The sequence below is a fragment of the Muscardinus avellanarius genome (genome assembly GCF_963383645.1).
Source record: "Muscardinus avellanarius genome assembly, chromosome: 19".
Taxonomy (NCBI): domain Eukaryota; kingdom Metazoa; phylum Chordata; class Mammalia; order Rodentia; family Gliridae; genus Muscardinus; species Muscardinus avellanarius.
The window spans coordinates 34105805-34130738 of NC_137805.1; the positions used below are offsets into that span (position 1 = coordinate 34105805).

Consider the following 24934-nt stretch of genomic DNA (forward strand, 5'->3'; position numbering starts at 1 on the left):
GCTGAGACAGGAGGATCTAATAAACTTAGCTACTTAGTGAGGCCCTCTGCAACTTAGTGAGACCCTGTTTCAAAATAAAGAATAAAAATTAGGGCTGGGGGTGTAGCTTGGAGGTAGAATGCCCCTGGGTTCCATCCCCAGTAACACACACACACACACACACACACACACACACACACACACACACACACAAAATGATGATGATGATGATGATGATGATGATGATAATAATAATAATAATAATAATAATAATAATAATAAATGCCCAAAGAGAAGATAAGAGGGTAGAGTGGGAAGGGAGAAAAGAACACGTAGACCATGGGAGACCTAAGGAAAAAGATAAGAAGTTAGAGATAGGCACAGAAAGTTGCCAAGAGGCAGAGCAACATCAGGAGACCATCAGAGGCAAAAGAAGGGACCACGCAGGGAAAACGGAAAGTGAATGAGAAGTTCTGAAGCCGGAGACTTGAGAAGGTGGCGTTCACTCCTAAGGTAGCCTGGAAAGATGAGGCAAGCTTTGCCCACTCCCCCTTGGCTGGCCAAGCCTATGCGACCCAGGACCTAAAGGTTCGTCCAAGAGACCCTTCCCCCAGAGCTGTGGGCGGGAGATGCCAGTTAATCCCACTTGCGACCTCAGGCACTTGGTGTTCCCGATAAGAAAGGGGTGGCTGGCTTTTCTCCAGTTCTCACATCCAAGGTCCTGGCTACGGAGGGAAGAGGCTGCGCAGAGGAAGCCCCACATTTCCATGTTCTGGAGCCAGCAGGCGGACTGGCCTGTCTGCAGAATGAAGCCCTTGGGACTTTTGAGCATCCTGGCGCTGTCTGTTCTCTTTGCCAATGTCCAGGGACGCGATCTCAGTGCCTGGCTCTCGCTCAGTAAGTATTACGCCTCCACTCTTGCCCTGGAAGGAGGGAGGTTTCCTGGGAGAAAGAAACAAGGAACAATCCCACCGATCTGAGTTGCTTTTCTTCACCTTAGCCCTGGCCCAGGGTTGGGAGAGGAGGGAGAAATTTATTTATTTATTTACTTATTTATTTATTTATTTATTTATTGTGGTACTAGGGGTGGAACCCAGGGGCTTTCTACCTCCAGGCTATACTCCCAGACCTATTTTTATATATTATTTGGAAACAGGGTCTCACTAGGTTGCTGAGAGCCTCACTAAGTAGCTGAGGCTGGCTTCAAACCCGTGCGATCCTCCTGTCTCAGCCTCCCAAGCGCGGGGATTACAAGCGTGCGCCACCATGCCCGGCTCGAGGAGGGAGAAATTTAGAAGATCCTTTCTATGAAAGATTTGTTCTGTGAATGCAGGAGCCTAGACATGAGCAAGCCCCACTTTCAGCCTCTTCAAAGTAGAGGGTCCTTCTTGGGGGTGTAAAGAAGAGTGATGGGACCTAGCATGTATGGGCGGGGCTATAGGAGTCTGAGAGGGCTAAGGGGCCTTCCCCTCCCCCTCAGGATAATCAGACTCCTTTCCTGGGACTTCTGGGTCTTTCTGGTTCTTTCAAATGTAGTTCTATGAAGTGTCTGTGTCCCCAGGGACTTCTTGACTTGGGATAAAGGGGAGTCTCTGGAAGTCCCTTTAAATTAAGACCCTAGCTGGGTGTGGTGGTGCAGGCCTGTCATCTCAGTGCTTGGGAGGCTGAGACAGGAGGATCACAAGTTTGCAGCCAGCCTCAGCAACTGAGCAAGATCCCCTGCAACTTAGTGAGATGGTATTTCAGAAATTAAAAATAAAATAGGGATTGGGGGTATGGCTCAGAGGTAGAACATCCCTGGGTTCAAGTCACACACACACACACACACACACACACACACACACACACACACACACGACATTAATACTCCATATCTATATAGTAGTAATGATATTTGTTAGCATTTACCGAACACTCAGAGAATAGGGATTTCTGAGTCAAGTTTGTTTTGTTGTTTTGTTTTGTTTTTTGTTTGTTTGTTTTGGTACTGGAGACTGAACTCAGGGGCATTCTACCTCCAAGCTACACCCACAGCCTGATTTATTTTTATTTCTTATTTGGAAACAGGCTCTCACTAGGTTAATGAGAGTCTCGCCACTTGCTGAGGTTGTCCTTGAACTTGCAATCTTTCTGTCTCAGCCTCTCAAGTACTGGGATTATAGTTGAGCTCCACCAAGACTGGTCTGAGTAGAGATTTTTTTTGGAGAGAGAGAGAGAGAGAGAGAGAGAGAGAGAGAGAGAGAGAGAGAGAGGAGAGAGAGGGCGCTGAAGTCCACCATGTGGGTGTAGCTTGGAGGTAGAATGCCCCTGAGTTCAGTCTCCAGTACCAAAACAAACAACAAAAAACAAACTCGACTCAGAACTCCCTATTCTCTGAGGGAATCAATCTGCAGACCTGTGTTAGAATGTAGCACCAAGTAGACACCAGCGTGGATACTAATCACTAATATGATGTCGCCCCCTAGAAGAACTGGTGAACACTACCTCCTTGGCAAGGGGGAAATGACCGGATGGGCTTAGACCTGCGGCTTCCAGTGGGGCCAATTTTACCCCCTGGGGCATTGGCAATGTCCAGAGACGTTTTTGGTTGCTACAACTGGGAAGGGCCAGGGATGGGGCTGTGTCAGTGCATAGGACAGCCCCCATCCCAGCAAAGAAGTATCCAGTGCAAATGTCACCAAGGCTTAAGAAGTTCTGCCTTAGAGGGGCTGAGGCTGAAAGTGGGGTGTGGGATCAGGGAGAGGAGGTAGAGGGCGAGGGAGGTCTGCAGGAGTCTTGCAGGCGGTACCTGGAAACAGATGGGGCTTGCTGATGGGAAGGAATCCTAGAGATGCGTGAAACGAAAGCAGACACCTCTGGCCCCCCAAACTTGGCTTTGGAGAACAGTGGGCACCGTCCCCGCCAAGACTCACTGTTTCTTTCTCTAGAAAAATGTCCCAGAATCCGAGAGCAGTGCGAATTCAGAGAAAGAGACGTGTGCACGAGAGACAGACAGTGCCAGAACAACCAGAAATGCTGTGTCTTCAGCTGTGGAAAAAAGTGCCTGAACTTCCATGAAGGTATTGCGTGGCCCTTCCCCCGCTGCCCCTCCCTCCCCCTCTTTCTCTGGGGTCCCCTGGTTCGCTGGGGGAAGCTCGCAGCAAGATCTCTGGACTCAGGAGAACTGGGATTTATTATTAATGTTGTGTGACATTAATAATGTTCTTATCCTATCAGGTAATGTCCGGGCCTCAGTTTCCCCAAACAAATGATAATGATGGAATGGGAGCAGGACTGAATCAGGTGGCCAGTGTTGTTTGCTCTTACTGATCTTATGAGTCCCAGAGTGGCCGTTTTTGTCCCGATATATACCACTGTCGTTGCTGCAAGTGATACATAGAGCGATTTTTTTTTCTTCCATCCATTAGTTTCTCCTCCTTCTTTGTCTTCTTCTCTTTCTTCTTCTTCTTGGACTGAGGGTTGAATCCAGAATCTACGTCCCCAGCCCTTTTTAATTGACTTACTTATTTTTGAAAAAGAGTCTGACTAAGTGAGGCTAGCCTCACACTTGCAACCCTCCTGCCTCATCCTCTTGAGTAGCTGAGTGGCTAATTACAGGCATGCACCACCATCCCTGGCTAAATTAAGCAATTTTTTTTTCTGTCTTTTTCCCTGAGCGATTAATTGCCTCTCTGCCTGTACAAGCCCAACTTTGCACCAGGAAGCCTCCACTGGCCACTCCAGACCACATGGGTTTTCCATTGTGACTGCACGCTCGTTTCCTTGGGCTCCAAAGTAGGCCATCAAAGATCTTTTATCCACTTGTTTAGCTAAGATTGACTGAGTGCCCGTGAGCCCCATTATACTAGTTCATCTGCTGATGGCACCACTCTAATGAAAGACCAGAGGCAGGCTAACTTTATAAAGAAAAGAGGCCTGGCTCACAGTTTAGGAGGTGAGTCCAAGCAGCGTGGTACAGGCTCTGTTGAGAACCCAGTGGCAGATGGTGGGGCACATGTGAGCGGAAAAGATCACGTCACCAACAGACACCAAGAGAGAGGCTGGGGTCCTGCAATTCCTTCCGAGGGCATGCCCTCAATTCACCCAAGGACCCACCACTAGGTCTTACCTCTTACAAACACCTTTTAGTACTGCCACGCATGAACCTATGGGGATGGCTTCACATCCGAGTCACAGCACCCATAATAGGAGCTGATCAGTGCCTGGTGGTCAGAGAGGTTGGAAAAGTCTTCTCTGGGAAAGGAACCCTGGAGTTGAGCTTGGGATGAAGCGTAATATTTTAGGCCAAAAGATGGCGGACGGGCTTTTCAGGCACAAGGAACGAATGGCACATGCCAAGGCTCAGTAGCAATTTTATATAATTTTGTTCTTCTTTATGTCATCACCAGAATTTTTAACCTTAAGCAAACTAACTACTTTCCCTCGCTATTTTTTTTTCTTCAGGTTATAAAAAGACCAGTGTTAGCCGGGCGTGGTGGCGCACGCTCGTCATCCCAGTACTTGGGAGGCTGAGACAGGAGGATCGCGCAGGTTCCGAATGCTGGGATTACACGCGTGCGCTACCACGCCCGGCTCGCAGCCAGTCTCAGCTACTTCATGAAGCCCCCGTAATTTAGTGAAACCCTGTTTAAAAATAGATAGCAGGGCGTGGTGGCGCAAGTGTGTAATCCCAGCATTCGGAAGGCTGAGACCGGAGGATCGCGGTTCGCGGACAGCCTCCGCTACTTAGTGAGGCCCTCTGCAACTCAGTGAGACTCGGTTTCAAAATAAAAAATAAAAAATAGGGCAGGGGGTGTAGCTCGGAGGTCGAATGCCCCTGGGTTCCATCCCCAGACCCCCCCACACACACACAAAAAAAAGTACTTAGCGCAATGCCTAGATGTAACAGCCCCCTAGTACCTCTTAGCTTTAATGATTTGCCTTTCTTCACTGGGAGCTCCTGGCTAGCAGAGACCGTGCCTTTTCTTTGCCCCTTAAAGTGTTTGACACACAGTAGGTGCTCAAGGAATAATTCCTTCAGCTCGGGTCAAGATACATCTTCTTTTCCTCTCCACATCCTAAAGTCCTGTACTGGGCCAGGCCACCTACCCAGAATGGGAATTCCAAGATAAAATCACACACAACAGAAATTCACAATCTCAGGAATGAAACCAAAGATATAAAATAATAAATGCGCACCCGGGATGCAGAAACGAGACGGGGAAATGCAGGCTGGATTTGGCACCCGAGGCTGATGGGATGGAGAATGGAGTCAGGAGGGATCTCGGAGGAGACGATGTCTGTGAAGGGTGAGAAGGAAGAACAGGAGTGCTGCGCAGTGGCAGCAGTGGGTGTGTGGCGGTGCAGGACGCGGAGGACTGGTGTGTGGTGGTGTGTTGTGATGGCCAAAGCAGGTGGCTCATGGGGAAGAGGCCAGGGCCTCGCGTAGGAGCCACAGGATGAAGAGACTTGTGGGTCATGGGAAGACTGTTTGATGTCGAGGTAGGTCTCACCTGTGGAATGGCATGATCCGCAGGGCCTTCGGGGCCGTCGGATTCTTCTCCCTGGTGGGCTGCGTGAAGGATGGATGGGAGGGTCAGGACTGGAGGCAGGCAGAGCCATCGGAGGCTAGCCCAGCAGTCCAGGTGAGAGAGGCTGAGGCTGAAGTTGAAGAGGTTGGCAGAGGGGGGGCCACTGGGAAGCAGAAATTAAAAAAAAAAAAAAAAGACAGCTGTGTTTAGCTGCGCAGATTTGCCTCTAATGAACTCATAGTGTAGTTAGGGCCTGTGCTGGTTTGCTAGGGTTCCTGGAACATGGTGCCGTGGCCTGGTGGCTTAAACAACAGTAATGTTTTATCTTACAATTCTGCTCCCTCGGGGTCCCAGATCTAGGTGTTCCTTCTCAGGACTGTGAGGGGAAAATGCGTTCCACACCTTTCTATTAACTTCAGTGGCTGGCAGGCAATTGTTGGTGTTCTTTTGCTTGTAGACACATCCGTCTGATCTTTACCTTCGGGTTCATGTGACATTCTGTGTAGGGATGTGTGTGTGTGTGTGTGTGTGTGTGTGTGTGTGTGTCCAAATTCATGCTTTTTTTTCCCCTGCGGTACTAGGAATGAAACCGAGGAGTGTCCTACCTCTGAACTACACCCCCAACCCTATTTTTATTCTTTATTTTGAAACAGGGTCTCACTAAGTTGCGGAGAGCCTAAGTAGCTGAGGCTGTCCGAGAACCTGTGACCCTCCTGTCTCAGCCTCCCAAGTATTGGGATTACAAGCGTGCGTCACCAAGTCCGGCACCTTTTAAAAATATATATATGAGTCGGGCGTGGTGGCGCACGCTTGTAATCCCCGCGCTTGGGAGGCAGAGACAGGAGGATCGCGCAGGTTCAAAGCCAGCCGCGCGCGCTGGCTTATGAGACCCTGTTTCCAAATAAAGAAGTATAAAAAATAGGTCTGGGAGTGTAGCCCGGAGGTAGAAGGGCTTCCAGGAACCCCAGTACCACCAAATATATACATATATATATATGAGCCAGGCGTGGTGGCGCACGCTTGTAATTCCCGCACTTGGGAGGCTGAGACAGGAGGATCACATGGTTCAAAGCCAGCCTCAGCTACTTAGTGAGGCTCTCAGCAACTTAGTGAGACTCTGTTTCCAAATAAAATATTAAAAAAAAGGTCTGGGAGTATAGCCCGGAGGTAGAAAGCCTCTGGGTTCCACCCCCCAGTACCACCAAAAAATAATAATAAAATAAAAATAAAAAATATATATATATAAGGATAGCATTTTTGTTGGATTAGGGGCTCAGCTTACTCCAATAATACATCATTTTAACTAATTTCATCTGCAGTGAACCTCTCTCCAAGGATATGGACACCCATCCTGGGGTCTCCTTGCAAATGTCTGCAGTATGCTCAGGGATCTGGGCTTCCACGGCGTGATGGGGAATAGGACCCTGCGCCTGTTTCACTCATGGGGGTTCCCAGGGAAGACGATGACAGTTGTCTGGTTCCAGGGCGGGCGCTCTTGAATCCTCAGCTGTGTGGTCTCTCCGCAGACATATGCAGTTTGCCGAAAGAACCTGGACCCTGCATGGCTCTTTTTCATCGCTGGTGGTATGATAAGGCCAATAACACCTGCGACACCTTCATCTATGGTGGCTGCAGGGGAAACTCGAACAACTTCCAAACCAAGTCCATCTGCCAGAATGCCTGCCAAAAATAGCGTGAGTCTTGGGGCCCCAGCGCGGGCGTTAACTGGTCTGTCCCAGGCCAGACATGTTCTTGGAAGCTCTGGTGCTGACAGAGCAGGAGGTAAGAACGCACCTTGCAGAGGGGAGTCAGGAGCTCTCTGGAGAGAGGATGGGAGGGACCTGGAGTGAGTCAAAGCCAGAAAGTAAGAGGGGAACTAGAAAGGCGGAAGGGAGGATGCAGACGTGCTCAAATCTCCGAGACAGATCTGCAGAAAGATCATGGAATGTCCAGACTGGCGCTGGCCACTGCAGACCATCGGGTCCTCCCCGTTTTTCACCAGCAATCCCATCTCATTTACTTTCCCTTGAAAGAGACTCATAGCTCCCCAAAGTAAAACCACTTTCATTTCTTTTTTTTTTTTTTTTTTTTTTTTTTTGGTACTGGGGATGGAACCCAGAGGCTTTCTACCTCCGAGCTATACTCCCAGACCTATTTTCTATTTTATTTGGAAACAGGGTCTCACTAAGTTGCTGAGAGTCTCACTAAGTAGCCGAGGCTGGCTTCGAACCTGTGCAATCCTCCTGTCTCAGCCTCCCAAGCTCAGGGATTACAAGCGTGTGCCACCATGCCCAGCTCACTTTCATTTCCTCTTGTAAAAAAAAAACAAAAGAGTATAAATATAACCTCAAGTTCCAAAGATGAGCTAAGCCCCAAATGCCCAGCTGCATCTGTGTGTGTGTGTGTGTGTGTGTGTGTGTGTGTACGCGCGCGCGTGCGTGTGTGTGCGTGTCACACACATGTTACTGGGGATTGAACCCAAGGGCATTTTACCTCCAAACTACACCCACAGCTGTATTTGGAAACAGGGTTTCCCTAAGTTGTTGAGTCTGGCTTCAAACCTACGATCCTCCTGTCTCAGCTTCCCAAGTACTGGGATCACAGGTGTGAGCCACCATGCCTGGCTGCTCAGCCACGTCTCATGCCTACATTTTCAACAGACACTTCGTCCTGAGTGGATAAGATCCATCGGAACAACGACCAGGATTCAGCACCTGCTCTGAGCACCTGCCTTGGGCTCCAGGTTAACTTTCGCTGTCCAGTCTCAGTGCTGCAAGACCTTAGCTTGTCCCAGTGGCGAGCTCTCAGCACCTCCAGAATCTGCTCCCCGTCCTCTAAGCCCACCCCTTTTCATCTCTACCTATTCCTCTAACTCTAGAGATCCCTGTTCATCCCTGTGTAGCTCTGTTCCTTTTTTCAATAAAGTAGTCCGTTTAGTTCTGCACCTCTGAGGCTGAGTAATTCATATGCTGGACACGTTATGTTTCGCAGAGTGTGCGGGATTGTCCGAGCCACTGGTGACACCGTTCAAGGGAGTGAGGGCAACGGAACTGAGGATTGAGAACTCTGGGGTTATTTTTTCAGGGGAGGGGTGGAGGAGGGAGGCATTAGGGACTGAACCCAGAAGCATTCTACCTCCAAACTGCACCCCAAGACCGATTTTATTTCTTATTTGGAGACAGGGTCTCACTAGGTTACTGAGAGTCTCCCTAAATTGCTGAGGCTGGCTTTGAACTTGCGATCCTCCTGTCTCAAGTACTAGGATTACAGGTATGAGCCACCACACCCAGGGCTATTTTTATTCTCCTTCCCTTCCTTCCTTCCTTCCTTCCTTCCTTCCTTCCTTCCTTCCTTCCTTCCTTCCTTCCTTCCTTCTTTCCTTCTTTCTTCTTTCTTTCTTTCTTTCTTTCTTTCTTTCTTTCTTTCTTTCTTTCTTTCTTTCTTTTCATAGTACTGGGGTTGGAATCCAAGGAATTCGACCTCTCAGCTACACCCTCTGTCCTATTTTTTAATTCTTTATTTTGAAAGAGGGTCTCACTGAGTTGCAAAGGGCCTCACTAAGTAGCTGAGGCTGACCACGAACCAGGATCCTCCTGTCTCAGCCTCCCAAATGCAGGGATTACAAGTGTGCGCCACCACGCCCAGCCTTATTATCTTTTTCTTTAAAAAAAAAAATAGCAACACTCTTAAGGGACAGTGAAGATTTCCTTACTTTGGATGCCCCAGAAACGGACCCTGGGACAAGGACACAAGTTCAGGAAATGTAACTGGGAAATCTCCGAAGAAACACAAGGTAGGGTAGGGTGGTTCAGGGAAGAGAGGAGTCCATTACGAGCTGGTGACCACCGTGGAAAGCTGTGGCCCAATGCCACCGGGCATTTCTAGGAAGCCATGTGAACCATGAAGAGCATGCCTCCAGATTCTCTTCACCCATCTCCAGTGCGTGAGAAGCTGAGGTGTGGGTCCCGATTCCTATCCCCCACCCGATACCTGGGCATTAAGTCCTTCACTCTTCCAGATATTTCACCTGTAAGGCGAGCCAGATAAAACTCCCTGCACAGAAATAGGGACTCTGAGCTGGGCATGGTGGCACACGCCTGTAATCTCAGTAGTTAAGAGGCTGAGACAGGAGGATCACAGGTGTGAGGCCAGCCTCACCAATTTAGCAAGACCTTGTTTCAAAATAAAATCTTCAAGCCGGGCGTGATGGCTCACGCTTGTAATCCCAGCATTTGGGAGGCTGAGACAGGAGGTTTGCGGTTCGCGGACAGCCTCAGCTACTTAGTGAGGCCCTCTGCAACTTAGTGAGACCCTGTTTCAAATAAAGAATAAAAAATAGGGCAGGGGATGCAGCTCGGAGGTTAAATGTTTCTGGGTTCCATCCCCAGACCCGAAAAAATAAATAAATAATGTAGCTTTATAACATTTGAAATCAGAAAATATACATCTTCTAGCTTTGTTCTTTTTCGAGATTGTTTTGGGTATCTAGAGTCCATATTCCATATTAGGATAGATTTTCTCTGAAAAATAAATAAATAAATGTGTGATAGTTTCACCTAAAAAAAAAAAAAGAAAAAAATATTCTCTGGTAAGAAAGAAAGCAAAAAGAAATATTGAAATGTTATCTTTAAGTCATCAAAAGCTTGGTATCAGACAAATGAAACTGTTATGTGAGATTATCACTGTTAATTTTAGATAAATTGTTATAATACCAGATGTCAAACACTAAGCCAAGCATGGGAAGGAGGGATGGGGAGGGAACGGGATGGGGATCGGGTGGGGGCTGACTGGGCGATGTGTGCATGTATGTCTACAAAAGATTTTTTATCCCATTATGATGTATGAATACAGTGCACCAATAAAAAAATTAAAACCTCAAAAAAACTCAAAATAAAATAAAATCTTCGCAACTTAGTGAGACCCTGTTTCAAATTAAATAATAAAAAATAGAGCAGGGAGTGTAGCTCGGAGGTCAAATGCCCCTGAGTTCCATCCTCAGAACCACAAAAAATATAAAGAAATAAAGAAATAAAGAAATAAAGAAATAAAGAAAGAAAGAAAGAAAGAAAGAAAGAAAGAAAGAAACTGGGGGTAAAGCTCAGAGGTAGAACATCCTTGAGTTTAATCCCCAATACAAAAAAAATAAATAAATAAGAACTCTGCCGCTTGAGATGGGAGGCTGTCAATGTGCCTCGGAGGTTGTTCAGCCATAAAAGAAATGCCACAGCCGGGCGTGGTGGCGCACGCTTGTCATCCCCGCGCTTGGGAGGCAGAGACAGGAGGATCGCGCAGGTTCGAAGCCAGCCGCGGGCGCTGGCTTAGGAGACCCTGTTTCCAAATAAAAATGTAAAAATAGGTCTGGGAGTGTAGCCCGGAGGTAGAAGGGCTTCCAGGAACCCCAGTACCACCAAAAAAAAAAAAAGAAAAGAAAAAGAAATGCCACACTAATCCAAGCTACAAGATGGTTGAAACTCAGACATTATACTCAGTAAGAGAAGCCAGACACGGAAGGTCATGTACTGTCGGATCCCATTCATATGAAGTATCCAGAATAGGAAAATCTCTAGCTATAGAAAGTAGATTAGTGGTTGCCAGGGCTCGGACTGGGTTGGGGGAAAGTGGGGAGTGATGACTAACGGGCACTGAGTTTGCATTCAAGCTGAGAAAAATGCTTTAGAACTAAAAGCAGCAGTGGTCACGCAACCTTGTTAATGGACTAAGAAAGTCACTGAATTGTTCGCCTGAAAATGGTGGTTTGTGCCGGGCGTGGTGGTGCACACTTGTCATCCCAGGACTTGGTTTTTTGTTTTTGTTTTTGTTTTGTTTTGTTTTAAGGGACTGGGGATGGAACCCAGGGACATTCTACCGCCGAGTTACACCCCCAGCCCTATTTTTTATTCTTTATTTTGAAACAGGGTCTCACTGAGTTGCAAAGGGCCTCACTAAGTAGCTGAGGCTGTCCGCGAACTGCAATCCTCCTTTCTCGGCCTCCCAAATGCTGGGATTACAAGAGTACACCATGCCTGGCTCTAATCCCAATACTTGAGAGGCTAAGACAGGAGGATCATGCAGGTTCAAAGCCAGCCTCAGCTACTTAGTGAGGCTCTCAGCAACTTAGTGAGACCCTGTTTCCAAATAAAATAGAAAATAGGTCTGGAAATGTAGTTCAGAGGTAGAAAGCCCCTGAGTTTCATCCCCAGTACCACACACACAAAAAAAGTTGATTTTACAAGATGTGAATTCAACCTCGATTTAAAAGAAAAAAAGAACTAAGATAGACATGTGCCCTGAAACTGTCGCTGGCAGTTGCAGGTGGAACTGACATGAGCTCAGGCGGGGCGTGGCGGCGCACACTTGTAATCCCAGAACTTGGGAGGCTGAGACAGGAGGATCCAGGTTCATGGCCAGCCCCAGCTACTTAGTGAGACCATCTCGAACTTAATGAGACCCCGTTTCAAAATAAAGAATAAAAAATCAGACTGGGAGTATAGCTCAAGGGTAGAATGCCCCTGGGTTCAATTCCCAGCACCAAACACGCACGCACGCACGCACGCACGCACGCACGCGCGCGCACACAGAACGAGCTCAGGGTGTGTGGCTACAGCAGTCCGTCCTGCCAGGACCTCTCACGTTGCTCAGAGTGACCATGCCCACAGGTGTCCACTCTCTCACTGAGGCCATGATGCTGTGATATCGTGAAGCTATTCAGAAGTGACCGGTGAGGCCGGGCGTGGTGGCGCACGCTTGTAATCCCCGCGCTTGGGAGGCGGAGACAGGAGGATCGCGCAGGTTCGAAGCCAGCCGCGCACGCTGGCTTAGGAGACCCTGTTTCCAAATAAAAATGTAAAAATAGGTCTGGGAGTGTAGCCCGGAGGTAGAAGGGCTTCCAGGAACCCCAGTACCACAAAAAAAAAAAAAAAAAAAAAAAAAAAAAAAAAAAAACAGAAGTGACCGGTGGAACGTTCTCCAGGCCCTGCAATCCCAGCATTCCGGAGGCTGAGACCTGGAGGATCGCGGTTCGCGGCCAGCCTCAGCTACTTAGTGAGGCCCTCCGCAACCCAGTGAGACCCGGTTTCAAAATAAAGACTAAAAAGTAGGGCAGGGGGTGTAGCTCAGAGGTTGATTGCCCCTGGGTTCCATCCCCAAACCCGCAAAAAAATAAATAAATAAAATAAATAAACAAATTGCACCTGATAGTAGAAGCTGTCTTTGCACTAATATTCTTCTTTTTTTTAATGTTCTGGGTTGAACCCAGGGACAGTCTACCTCTACGCTACTTCCAGCCCTCTTCATTTTTTTATGTTTTTATTTTTCAAATTAAATTTTTTTATTTTATTATTTATTTATCTATTTGTTGGTGGTACTGGGGGTGGAACCCAGGAGCTTTTCTACCTCCAGGCTATACTCCCAGTCCTATTTTATATTTTATTTGGAAACAGGGTCTCACTAAGTTGCTGAGAGCCTCACTAAGTAGCTGAGGCTGGCGTTGAACCTGCGCGATCCTCCCGTCTCAGCCTCCCAAGCGCGGGGATTACAAACATGCGCCACCATGCCCGGCCTCGTTTTTCTTATTTTGAAACAAGGTCTAGGGAGAAATGGGTAACAGGAAGAACTCTAGATGAAAAAGGAGATCCTACAGAGGAGCAAATAAAGCGACCTAACTGAGGGTATGGAAGGGGAAGAGGGAACCTCTCTAAGGCACATGGTGTACTTAAACAAACATATCAAAGCCAGTCACTAAGCCAAGCCTGGGAAGGAGGGGTGGGGAGGGAGAGGTGGGGATCGGGGAGGGCTCCTTGGGTGATGTGTGCATGTATGTCTACACAAGTCTTGTATCCCATTAAGGTGTATGACTACAATGCACCAATAAAAAAAATTTAAAATGCCCAAACTAGGAAACACAAAAGATACCAGTGGGACTCCAGATAATGGAGGGGAAATACCAGCAAAGTTTGAATGGAAAGATAGGAAAGGAGGAAGGCTGATCCTGATTAATGAGGGTCTATATCTGAACATGTGTAAAATTATGAATAAGACATGGTTAACCTAGACAACCATTGGTGGGAGGGGGGAGGGAAAACGGGGGCAGGGGGGAGAGGGCACCAAATATAGTTTAAATGTATACTATTTATGTTCAATAAAAAAATTGTTAAAAAAATAAAAAAATTTAAAAAACTAAAAAGAAACAAGGTCTCACTAGTTTTCTGAGAGTCTTACTTTCTCATGCTGGCCTCCAGACTTCTAAATTCTAATTCTAAATTGCACCTGATGGTAGAAGCTGTCTTAGCACCAATATTCTTTTTTTTTTCCTCTTCTTTTTTTCTTTTTTCTTTCCTTTTTTTTTTTTTTTTTTTTTGGTATTGGGGATTGAACCCAGGGCATTCTACCTCTGAGGTACACCCCCAGCCCTCTTCATTTTTGTATTTTGAAATCAGGTCTCACTAGGTTGCTGAGAATCTTGCTTCCTGGCTAATACTGGCCTCCAATCTTTTTTTGTTTTGTTTTGTTTTGGTGGTACTGGGAGTGGAACCCAGAACCTTTCTACCTCCGGGCTATACTCCCAGTCCTATTTTATATTTTATTTGGAAACAGGGTCTCACGAAGTTGCTGAGAGCCTCACTAAGTTGCTGAGGCTGGCTTCGAACCTGTGCCATCCTCCTGTCTCAGCCTCCCAAGCACGGGGATTACAAGAGTGTGCCACCACGCCCGGCATACTGGTCTCCAATCTTCAATTCTTCTGTCTCAGCCTCCCAAGTAAGTACTGGGATTACACCATACCTGGCTAGCTCTAATATTCTTTCCTGCTTTCAAACTAATATCATCTGGACTTTGTTCTATTTTTCGGTACTGGGGATGGAACCCAGGGGCATTCTACTTTCGAACTACACCCCCAGCCCTATTTTTTTATACTTTATCTTGAAACAGGGTCTCATTGAGTTGCAAAGGGCCTCACTAAGTAGCTGAGGCTGGCTGAGAACCCGGATCCTCCTGCCTCAGCCTCCCGATTGCAAGTGTGCGCCACCATGCCCAGCTCTGGACAGACATTATTTAAAGAGTCTGCTCGGCCTGGGATCAATATTTCCTCCCCATGCCATCCTCAGGACAGTTTTTACTCTTTAACAATGGTTAACGAAAAGGAGTGGAATGGAACCATCCAGCCATACCACTTCTTGGGATCCTTCCAAAAGAGTTAAAATCAGGGGATTAAGTGTTACATGATCACCCACAGTTATTATTTTGTGTGTGTGTGTGGTACTGGGGTTCCTGGAAGCCCTTCTACCTCCGGGCTACACTCCCAGACCTATTTTTTACTTTTTTTTGTTTTGTTTTGTTTTGGTGGTACTGGGGTTCCTGGAAGCCCTTCTACCTCCGGGCTCCACTCCCAGACCTATTTTTATATTTTTATTTGGAAACAGGGTCTCCTAAGCCAGCGCACGCGGCTGGCTTCGAACCTGCGCGACCCTCCTGTCTCCGCCTCCCAAGCGCGGGGATTACAAGCGTGCACCACCACGCCCGGCCTATCACCCACAGTTATACAGCACAATTCACAAGAGCTAAGCTAGGAAACCAAGTTAGATGTCCATCAACAGAGGAATGGATACAGAAAATGTGATATTACACACCACACACACACACACACACACACACACACACACACACGAGTTTTACTCAACCATAGAGAACAAAATTATGTCATTTTTTAGGAAAAATAAATGGAAGCAGAGAACTTCATGCCCAGTGAGGTAAGTCACATTTTCTTCTCTCATGTGAGAGCTGGAGAGAAAAAAGAGGAGGAAAAGAACCTTGAGAAAATTAAGAGAGAGAGAGAGAGATCGATAGAGTAGAGGGAGGGGATTTAGGGAGAGCGGAGGACAGGGCTAACAGAGGTGTGGGGAAGGAAACAGGCCGAATGATGTCCTGTGTACATATTTAGGTCTCCGCTGTCACGGACAACTACACGGCACCAATCAGAAACGTGTGTGTGTGTTACTGGGATTGGAACCCAGGGGCTTTCTACCTCTGGGGTACACTCCCAGACCTATTTTATATTTTATTTGGAAATAGGGTCTCACTGAGTTGCTGAGAGCCTCACTAAGTTTCTGAGGCTGGCTTCAAACCTGTGCAATCCTCTCTCAGCCTCCCAAGTATTGGGATTACAAGCGTGCGCCACCATGCCCGGCTTCCAATCAGAAACTTTTTTTGGTGGTACTGGAGGTGGAATCCAGGGCTTTTCTACCTCTTGGCTATACTCCCAGACCTATTTTATATTTTATTTGGAAACAGTTCTCACTAAGTAGCTGAGGCTGGCTTCGAATCTGTGCGATCCTCTGTCTCAGCCTCCCAAGCACTGGGATTACAAGTGTGTGCCACCACACCCGGCCCAATCAGAAACTTTTAAAAAAGAGAACATCATGGTATGACCTGGGGATATAAAAATATTCTGAGCCAGGCATGGTGGCATATGCTTGTAATCCCAGCATTTGGAAGGCTGACAAGAGGATCACGGCTCGAGGACAACCTCAGCTACTACTTAGTGAGGCCCTTTGCAACTCAGTGAGACCCTGTTTCAAAATAAACAATTAAAAAATACGGCTGAGGGTATAGCTCGGAGGTAGAATGTACCTGGTTTCCATTCCCAGTACTGCAAAAAAGAAAAAGAAAAAAGAATATTCTAGAGACCCGTTGGTATCTTCATATCAATCAATTCAAGTTCTTTATATATTATTATTACTTTTTTTGTGGTACTGGGGTTCCTGGAAACCCTTCTACCTCCAGGCTCCCAGACCTATTTTATATTTTTATTTGGAAACAGGGTCTCTTAAGCCAGCGAGGCTGGCTTTGAACATGCGTGATCCTCCTGTCTCCACCTCCCAAGCACGGGGATTACAAGCCTGTGCCACCATACCCAGCTATACTTAATTTTTTTAATTAAATAAAAGAAAAATACACCACCACCATCCCCTCCCCCCAAAAAAGAAGTGGACCAAAGAATACAGAAAGGGAAAAAGACATTAGGGCAGAGAGAGAGAGAGAGAGAGAGAGAGAGAGAGAGAGAGAGGTTTTTAAAAAGAGGGAAGTTGTGCATGGTGGCACACCCTTCTAATCCCAGTACTTGGGAGGCTGAGACAGGAAGATCACTGGTTCTAGGCCAGCCTCAGCAACTTGGTAAGGCCCTTTGCAACTTAGTGAGGCCCTATTTCAAAATAAAGGATGAAAATAGGGCTGAGGGTGTAGCTTAGAGATAGAGTGCCCTTGGATTCAATCTCCAGTACTAAGAGAGGAGAGAGAGAGAGAGAGAGAGAGAGAGAGAGAGAGAGAAGGAGGGAGAGAAGGAGGGAGAGAACAGAATAAGAAAAAAGAAGACAGAAAGACAGTTGTATAAGAAGCAGGGTAAAATTAGAGATGAGAAGCAGGGAACTCTTGGTATCCAGGCTGCCAGCATCCCTTCTTCTGGGGAGTCTGGAAGCCCCCAGGCAAGCGCGCTCCCTCTCCCTGGTAGACCAGAAAGCCTTCGATTACTGAGGACTTGGAGCAGCCTATCAAGAGCCCTTTCCTCAGGCTCAGTACTTTAGGTGCCAGCCAGTCCCGCTGATAGCCTCGGGGACCTGGCGTTCCCCAGAAGAGGGAGCATGGCTGGCCTGTCTCCAGAGTTGTGTCCTGAAGTGTCAGGCCGAGCCAAGAACACCGCAGTCAGCGCCAGGAGCTGCTGAGCAGCAGGACCTGGTTCTGGTGCCGCCACCAGCCAGGCCAGCGCTTCCTAACATGGAACTCTCGGGACTTCTACCGTTCCTGGCACTCCTCCTCCTCCTGGGGGGCATCCAGGAATCCTGGCTGGTTGAAGGGTTCTTGTTCAGTAAGTATTGGGGTGCAATGGAGAGAGGGAACCCAACGGGGAAGAAGGAAAAAGACAAGTTCCTCAGGCCCAAATGCTTTCCCCTACCTGGGCCTGGACCCCAGCAGGAGAGAGGATATTTGGAATCATTATTTCATCCCCTTCCTCTCGTTAAGACGCCCCTGGTGAATACAGGGACCCATCTGTGACCCCTGATGCTCTAATGCCATTCCTGGGAGTTCTTCCTGGAGGCCTGGACCAGGAGCTTGTGAACTGGGCTTTGGGAACTGGATTACTAGACACACACTCCCTGGGACCCCTCTTATCAGCTTCCAAACCTTCCCTTGGAAGCCCTCAAAAGTTTCCCTGCACCTACAAAGGAGTCTTGTCTTTGAGTAGAGAATAGTCTCTCAAAGTCCCCTGGGATCATGAAACATAAAAACCCCATAAGCAGCGGCTCAAGTAACCTCCTAGTGAGTACTTGAGCTGGACGCGGTGGCGCACGCTTGTAAATCCCAGCATTTGGGAGGCTGAAACAGGAGGATGGCAGTTCAAGGCCAGCCTCAGCTACTTAGTGAGGCCCTCTTCAACTCAATGAGACTCTGTTTCCAAAAAATAAATATAAAAAATAGGACTAGGGGTGTAGCTCAGAGGTAGAATGCCCCTTGGTTCCATCCCAAGTACAGCAGAAAGAAAGAAAGAAAGAAAGAAAGAAAGAAAGAAAGAAAGAAAGAAAGGGGGAGGGGGGAGGGAGGAAGGAAGGAAGGAAGGAAAGAAGGAAGGAAGGAGGAAGAGATATAGGTAGTACTTTAAAAGTAGTGGTGAAGACTGGATGCTCAGGAGCCTTGCGTCATCATGGGTTCAAACCCTGGCTCCATTCCTTAAGAGCTGTGTGAACCCAGACAAGTTTACTGCGCCTCCCTATGCTTCAGATTCCTGTGTATTTGATGTGACTATTTATAGGACTTACCCAGAGATTTGTAATGAGGATTAAAGAGGCCAGGTGTGCAGCTTGTTAGTCATTATCAGCCCGGCACGGTGGCACACACCTGTGATCCCAGTCCTCAGGAAGCTGAGATAGGAGGGTCTCAGGTTCAAAGTCAGCCTAACTTTTCTTTTTTTTTTTTTTTTTTTTTTGGTGGTACTGGGGTTCCTGGAAGCACTTCTACCTCCAGGCTACACTCCCAGACCTATTTTTTTATACTTTTTTATTTGGAAACAGGGTCTCCTAAGCCAGCGCGCGCGGCTGGCTTCGAACCTGCGCTATCCTCCTGTCTCCGCCTCCCAAGCGCAGGGATTACAAGCGTGCGCCACCACGCCCGGCCGTCAGCCTAACTTTTCAAAATTAGCAAGGCTCTCAGCAACCTAGAGAGCCCCCGTTTAAAAAAAAAAAAAGGCTGGGGAGGGTGTAGCTCAGAGGTTGAATGCCCCTAGATTCAATTCCTAGCAACGCACGCATGTGCGCGCGTGCACACACACACACACACACACACACACACACACACACACACCTCATTGTCGTCTTTATCCCAAGAAGCTTGACAGTGGCAATTCGTATTTTGTTGCATTAGTCTTCAAAATGGCCCTCTAGGGCAATGAGAATCAGTAGATGGAGAGAGGGTGCCTGCCGTGCCAAGAGTTGTAAACAATTCTAAAGCCCAGGCGTCTGACCCTAGAATGAAGATCTCACCCATCAAGAGCTATAGCACCCCCAGGTGTGTGTATGTGGGGCTGGGGGTCGGGGGCAATCCCAAGGCGGCACGGCTGAGTGACCAGAGTCACCCTAGAGGACCACATCCCGCTCCTGGAACTTCAGGGAGGTGAGAGAGCGGGTAGGAAAGGGCTTGGGGATTGGATGGAGACTCCTTATGAGGTTGGGGAGGTGGCAAGTGTGAGGATCCCGAGCCCCTGGGGGTTACACGCTTCCCCAGCTCTGCAGAGGTGTCAGGCCTGGGGAGGGAGAGCAGCGGCCCCTTCACGGTCTCAAGGGAGCGAACCCTCTCTCCTCCCTTAGGATCCTGTCCCAAAATCAGAATAAAATGTGAAATCGAAGAACGGAACCATTGTACGAGGCACAGACATTGCCCGGATAAGATGAAGTGTTGCCTGTTCAGCTGCGGGAAGAAATGTTTAGACCTCAGAAAAGGTACCTCCCAGCTCCCTTGAGCCCACCCTTCTTCCCCTCTTCCTGCGCTGGCTCTGTCCACCTCCTCCCTTGAGTCACTGAGGTCCTGCGTCTGACCACGTCTTGTGCAGCTGTTTCCTTACCACAACCCCTGTCGGTGCTGGGCTTAGGAGACCTGGATTGCATTTCACTTCTGCCTCCATGTTGATATGTGATGTGAGCGATGACATTTTTCCTTTGAGAGCCTTAGTTTTCTCTTCCATAAGATAGACATTGGGTATGGGGGCTCACACCTATGTAGTCTCTGCACTTGGGAGGCTGAGGCAGGAGTATTGCGGGTTTGTGGCCAGCTTCAGCCACACGAGGCTTTTGGCAACTTAGTGAGACCCTGTTTCAAAATAAAAAAATAAAATAGGGCTGGGGGTGGAGCTCAGAGGTACTGAGCTTTGGGGGTTGTACGGAGGAGGTCTCTATCAGTACCTATATGTTAGAAAGCTGGTCCTACGCGTTCTCCTAGTTTCTGGTCTAATTTTTAGGTCCTTGGTCCATCTCGAGTTGACTCCTGTACAGAATGAGAAACGGGGATCTAATTTTATTCTTCTGCATATGAATATCCAGTTTCCCCAGCACCATTTGTTGTCAAGGCTGTCTTCTCTCCAGCATGTGTCACTGGCTCCTTTGTCTGAAATTAACTAGCAGTGAGTGTGTTTGTTTCTGTATCGTCTGTTCTATTCCACTGATCTGTGTGTCTGTTTCTGTGTCAGTGCCATGCTGTTTTTGTTACTACCGCTCTGTAGTATAATTTGAAATCAGGTATTGTGATGCCTCCAGCATGGTTCTTATTGTTCAGAATTGTTTTTGCTCTCTGAGTCTCTTGTTCTTCCGTCTGAATTTCAGGACTGTTTTATCTAGCTCTGTGAAGAATGGCATTAATAAATATATATATATATATATATATATATATATATATATATATATATATTGGTGGCACTGGGGATGGAACCCAGAGGCTTTCTACCTCCGGGCTACACTCCCAGACCTTTTTCATATTTTATTTGGAAACAGGGTCTCACTAAGTTGCTGAGAGCCTCACTAAGTAGCTGAGGCTGGCTTTGAACCTGTGCGATCCTCCTGTCTCAGCCTCCCAAGTGCGGGGATTACAAGCGTGCGCCACCACACCTGGCATCGACATTAATATTTTGATAGGAATTGCATTAAGCCTCCTACATACTTCCCTCTCCGCCCATATCATTGGACTCTAAAGAAGACCATCAAAGGGTGTTCATCTATTTACTCATTTAACAAATATTTACTGGGGCCCCTGACACCCATGATAAGCTCCCCTTATTTATCGTAGCCAAGGAGGAAAGGGAAAGTTTTCCTAGGGGCGAGATCTATGACTTAAGATCTGAAAGATGGGGAGCCGGGCGTGGTGGCGCAGGCTTGTAATCCCTGCGCTTGGAGGCTGAGACAGGAGGATCGCACAGATTTGGAGCCAGCCTCAGCTACTTAGGGAGGCTCTCAGCAATTTAGTGAGACCCTGTTTCCAAATAAAATAGAAAATAGGTCTGGGAGTATAGCCCGGAGGTAGAAAGCCCCTGGGTTCCACCCCTAGTATCACACACACACACACACACACACACACACTCTGAAAGCTGGGTAGTATGCATGCAAAACTGGGGGGAGGAGCCTTCCAGGCACACGTAGCAGCTCATGGAAAGGCCTTGTGTCAGGAGGTGCCAAGATCAGGCCTCGACAGGGCAGAGAACAGGGATGAGCAGGTAAGAGATGGAAAAGACAATGCTGAGCTAAGGAAGAGACGTCGGGGGTCTGGTCTTGATCCTAAAAGTATGGATTATCTACAGTTAAATCACTTACAATCGATACAACCTCCAGGGCGCTACTTAGCGTCTCCTTGTCTCACTCCCTCCATCTGCGCAGAGAGAGCAAGAAGGGCTCTCAACCCCTAAGATTAAATCTTAACGTGCGTCAGCTAAGTGCAGTGACTGACCCTTCAGGGAATACGAGAAAGTTGTTGTTTTATTGTACCCTGGCTGTAAGATTCTAGACTTCTAGACTACAGAAGCCTTGGAGATCAGTCGGTAGCTCTTCATGGCGCTCCAGGCAAGAGATGCTGCCGTTTAAATTGGGAAAGTGGGCTGGGCGTGGGGGCGCAGGCTTGTGATCCCCGCGCTTGGGAGGCGGAGACAGGAGGGTCGCGCAGGTTCGAAGCCAGCCCCGCGCGCTGGCTTAGGAGACCCTGTTTCCAAATAAAAATGTAAAAATAGGTCTGGGAGTGTAGCCCGGAGGTAGAAGGGCTTCCAGGAACCCCAGTACCACCAAAAAAATAAATTAATAATAATAATAATAATAATAATAATAATAAATACTATAAAGTAGGTCTGGGAGTGTAGCCCGGAGGTAGAAGGGCTTCCAGGAATCCCAGTACCACCAAAAAAACAAATTAATAATAATAATAATAATAATAATAATAAATACTATAAAGTAGGTCTGGGAGTGTAGCCCGGAGGTAGAAGGGCTTCCAGGAACCCCAGTACCACCAAAAAATTAATTAATTAATTAATTAATTAAGAAAGAAAGTGGTAGAAAGGAAAGGAAGGAGAGTCATTTCGCAGGTGCATTTGTACTTCATAGCACTATAGGCAAAACAGTTGCTCCTAAATTCTTCTTTAAGCGCAAGATTCATTTTTTCCCCCTGTGAACTCTTCTGAAGCATCGTCGCTGTTCCACATTATCTGCTTTTATTTTATGTTTATTTATTTATTTATCTGTTTATCTATTTATTTATTCTGCAGTACTGGGGATGGAACCCAGGGGCATTCGACCCCCAAGCTACACCCCCAGCCCTATTTTTTATTTTTTATTTTGAAACAGGGTCTCATTAAGTTGCAGAGGGCCTCACTAAATAGCTGAGGCTATCTGAGAACCACGATCCTCCTGTCTCAGCCTCCGGAAAGCTGGGATTACAAGCGTGCGCCACCACACCCAGCTCGTTATCTGCTTTTAAAAACTGCTGTACCAGGTCGGGCGTGGCGCACACCCACGCTTGTAATCCCAGAATTTGGGGGCCTGAGACAGGAGGATCACAGGTTTGCAGCCAGCCTCAGCTACTTAGTGAGGCCCTCTGCAACTTAGTTAGACCCTGTTTCAAAATAAAGAATAAAGATATGGCTTAGGGCGTAACTCAGAGGTAGAATGACCCTGAGTTCCATCCCCAGCACTGCAAAACAAAACAAAACAAAACAAAAACAAAACAAAACAAAAAAAACTGTTGTACTAAGATGAGATAAAACACAACTTCTACCCTTGAAAACCTCCCATTCTCATAGAGGAGTCAGAAAATACGAACAAATAATTACCCAGAAATAATATGTGTGTATAAATATTAAATAGTATGAAAGTCATAAATGTACCAGATTTCGAAGCAATTAAAAAAATGCAAGGGGTAAAGAAAGGAAAGACGTCACAAAAGAGTTGATGCCTGGAAAGGGTTTTAAAGAATGAACAGGAGTCCACCTAGTTAGCAAGACAGCGGTGCACAACTGGGCGCGTGCCAAGGCGTGGAGATGGGGAAGAACACGATGGGCTTAGAGCGTGAAGCTGGAATGAGTGAGCTGGAGGGAAGGAGGACGGATTCGGAAGTCCTCCTTGGTAGAACTTTGTCTCGAGTGTAGTAGATCAACTATTCCGGAAGCCGATGTGGAATAGATTGCAGAAATCTTGGAGATCAGTGGGTAGCCGTTCATGGCCAAGAGAAGTTGCTACTTGAATTAAGAAAGTAGTAGAGAGGAGAGGAAAGAGAACAATTTCACAGGTAAAATCGTTGAGATTTCGTTGGTCAGATGTTGAGAAAGCACAATTAAAGAGGTCTTAGAGCTTCTGACAACAGCCCTGCAAGATAAGTAGAGGGCGTGTGTGTGTGTGTGTGTGTGTGTGTGTGTGTGTGTGTGTGTGGTACTGGGGTTCCTGGAAACCCTTCTACCTCCGGGCTACACTCCCAGACCTATCTTATATTTTTATTTGGAAACAGGGTCTCTTAAGCCAGCAAGGCTGGCTTCGAACCTGAGCGATCCTCCTGTCTCCGCCTCCCAAGCACGGGAATTAGGCATTTTGTATACTCACCTTTCCAGTGAGAACATCAAAGACCGCAGAACATCAGAGTGAGTGACCAGGTTCACAATGAATTGGGAGCAGAGCCCTGAGCCAAATATGTCTCTCAGTGAAGACAAAGAAAACAGTGGTCAGAAGAAGGGGGAGGGGGACCTTCTCCAGGGAGACAGGCAGGCAAATCTCTGCGCCCTGTGATCCCCCTACAGACGTGTGCAGTATGCCACAGGAACCCGGGCCCTGCCTGGCTTACCTCCCACGCTGGTGGTACAATAAAGAAACCGAGATGTGCTCCAAGTTCATCTACGGCGGTTGCCAAGGGAATAACAACAACTTCCAATCTGAAGCCATCTGCCTGGTCGTCTGCAAAAAAAAGTGTAAGTCCCAGGAGTCTCAGACCCCCTGCTCACCAGGGCCACCTTGACAGAGTTGGGCACTGGTCCATCCCCATACCTTGGCAGGCCTGGGGATTCCAGGTCCACCTCTGACCAGGAGATAGGAGTGTACCTTGTAGAGGGGCAAGTAGGATATTTGGGGAAAGAGAAAGGAAAGGAGGCCATGGGCCAAGAGAAATTGGCAAGTATTAGTTGAGGAATGGGTGCAGAGGAGAAACAGGTGGTGGAGGGTCCCAGACCAAGTAGAAGGATTTGGGTATTCGCGCTGGGCAACGTTTTCCAACCCACTACTTTCCTCTGCTGCTCACCAAAACCTGTCACACCTTCTCTTCCTTGCAAGGTCATTTAAGGCCAAGGATAACCACACACTTTATTGGCCAGACCAGGACACTTTCGAGGGGGGAAGGGGTTGCCATTAATTATCTTATTATACTAGGACACGTAGCATACACTGGCACTCTACTGGGCACGGTCGCTCTGTGAGCCCCAAACTCACCTTGACTCTGTTTTTGCTTCCTGTAAAGGATGCAAAAGTGATCCCGCCTCTCCCTCTTTTCCTGTTAAATGCAAGATTTGGTTCCTAAGGTGACCAGGATGCAAACATCTCATCCTCTCTTCTGCTGTCTTACAGACTCCACTTCCTGGATGGGATAAGGAGGAGCTGGAACTGCCTCCGGGATTTGGCTGGTAACCCAGGGCTCCCTCCAGGTGCGCCTGACCGATGCTCCGTACCAGCTTCCACTGGCCAACTTTCAGCCACTAAGACCTTGGCTGTCCTAAGAACCAAACCCCAAGACTTGTCTTAGAACCAAAGTCCCTTTTCCCCAGCACAGCTTCTCTTCAAACGTAGTATCCCTCACCCTTAACCCTTCTCAGTATTCTCGGCGTGAGACTTTATCTTTTCAATTTTCAGGGTTCCTACTTCCAAGATGCCTCCAGTTCCCCCTAATAAAGTAATCTGTGA

At 47.5% G+C, this 24934-nt stretch overlaps 1 protein-coding gene across 1 annotated transcript in view; it reads left to right on the forward strand.

Moving 5' to 3' along the window:
- Window positions 1–785: 785 nt before the first annotated feature.
- Window positions 786–24934, forward strand: part of LOC308277332 (eppin-like) — a gene marked incomplete at both ends in the record, with an annotated part of 47129 nt that continues 22980 nt past the window's right edge. Inside the window, 4 exons of the mRNA XM_080716498.1 lie at window positions 786–876; window positions 2907–3038; window positions 19337–19468; window positions 23785–23952. Of these exons, the coding sequence (XP_080572624.1) occupies window positions 786–876; window positions 2907–3038; window positions 19337–19468; window positions 23785–23952 (523 nt within the window). The remainder of the gene's footprint in view (window positions 877–2906; window positions 3039–19336; window positions 19469–23784; window positions 23953–24934) is intronic.